The 1,345-nt window shown below is 53.5% G+C and overlaps 1 protein-coding gene across 1 annotated transcript; it reads left to right on the top strand.

Annotated features, from left to right (window-relative positions):
- Nucleotides 1-643: 643 nt before the first annotated feature.
- LOC137463727 (claw keratin-like) lies at nucleotides 644-994 on the top strand. The gene has a single exon (XM_068175057.1). It carries the CDS (start codon nucleotides 644-646, stop codon nucleotides 992-994), a length of 351 nt encoding a protein of 116 aa, XP_068031158.1.
- The last annotated feature ends 351 nt before the right edge of the window (nucleotides 995-1,345 follow it).

Genomic DNA, 1,345 nt, shown 5'->3' with positions numbered 1-1,345 from the left:
TATCTAAAACAATTGGCATCCGTTAACAAAGCTGGATCTGGAAATAATCGTGGTTAGTAATTGATTAGGAAGTTCTGCATGTGGGTGATTCACGTGCTGGGCACTTTGAGGCTGGGTATAAAAGTGCTGGACCTCACATCTCACACCATCACTTCTCTTGTCTCACTCTCTGGTGCTGTAGGTAAGTGAATTCCTAAGTTCCTGAACTCCTGAGCTCCTGAATTCTTCCTCTAACCAAGACTTCGAGTGCAGTTTTGGGCTCAGTCTGACATTCTGCTGGTGGGAACCACTGGATGTGGCACTCGGTGATCTGGTCTGGTTGGGAAGGTGGGGGTTGGACTCGGTGATCCTGAAGGGCTTTTCCAACCTCCGCCACTCTGGGATTGTGTAAATGAATCCATTTGTGACTGCTCAGCCACTGGGAAATGCAGATCTGGCTGAGACCTAAGTAATATTCCATGAAAACTCTTTCCATTTGTCTTCAGTCCACAATTCAGGGATGTATTTTGGGTGCTGAGCTACCAGAATTCTCCCTGTCCCTTGACCCTCTTCGTAGCCTTTTATCCTCATGTTTACTTATGAAACCGATGTGAATTTTATTTTCCTGCTCTTGCCTTGCCCCACAGATCCCCATCCCGGAGCCATGGTTCAGTCCCTGAGCCCCTGCACCGATGGCAGCGCCTCCCCCTGCAGCGTGGCCGTGCCCCAGCCTGTGGCCGATTCCTGCAACGAGCCCTGTGTCCGGCAGTGCCCCGACTCCACGGTGGTCATTTACCCTCCTCCCGTGGTCGTGACCTTCCCCGGGCCCATCCTCAGCACCTTCCCGCAGCAGAGCGCCGTGGGCTCTGCGGGAGTCCCTGAAGTCGGAGCTGGTGTTGGAGCTGTTGTTGGAGGTGCTTTTGGTGCTGCCCGAACCCCTGGAGCTTCCCAAGTTTATGGCGGGGCCAGGTGGGGCCGGGGGTACCCAGTGGGCAGCTGCAGACCCTGCTGCTAAAGCCAGGGGGAGGCCGCTGGACGAGGGTGACCGGCAGGACGCGGCTCCACAAGGCACGGCATTCAGGGAGAGCTGAGCATTTGGGGCAGCATTAAAACCATCTGTGGATGTTTGAACGCCTCAAAAATCTGTTTCCATCCTTCTACCCTTCCTGGTTTTCTTTCTCTAAAGCTTTCCTCTCTTTCCAAGCACTCTATTCTCAAAGCCATGGGCTGTTCCTGATTCCTTGGGGGCTTGTCGGGGTCTTTGTGGCTTCCCGCTGATAGTAGGTTTAGATTAGATTTTAGGTAGAAATTAGGAGGGAATTCTTTCCTGTGAGGCCCTGGCACAGGATGCCCAGGGAAGCTGTGG

This window comes from Anomalospiza imberbis, chromosome 29 (assembly GCF_031753505.1).
Source record: "Anomalospiza imberbis isolate Cuckoo-Finch-1a 21T00152 chromosome 29, ASM3175350v1, whole genome shotgun sequence".
Taxonomy (NCBI): Eukaryota; Metazoa; Chordata; class Aves; order Passeriformes; family Viduidae; genus Anomalospiza; species Anomalospiza imberbis.
This window is presented reverse-complemented; position numbering and strand designations above follow the sequence as displayed.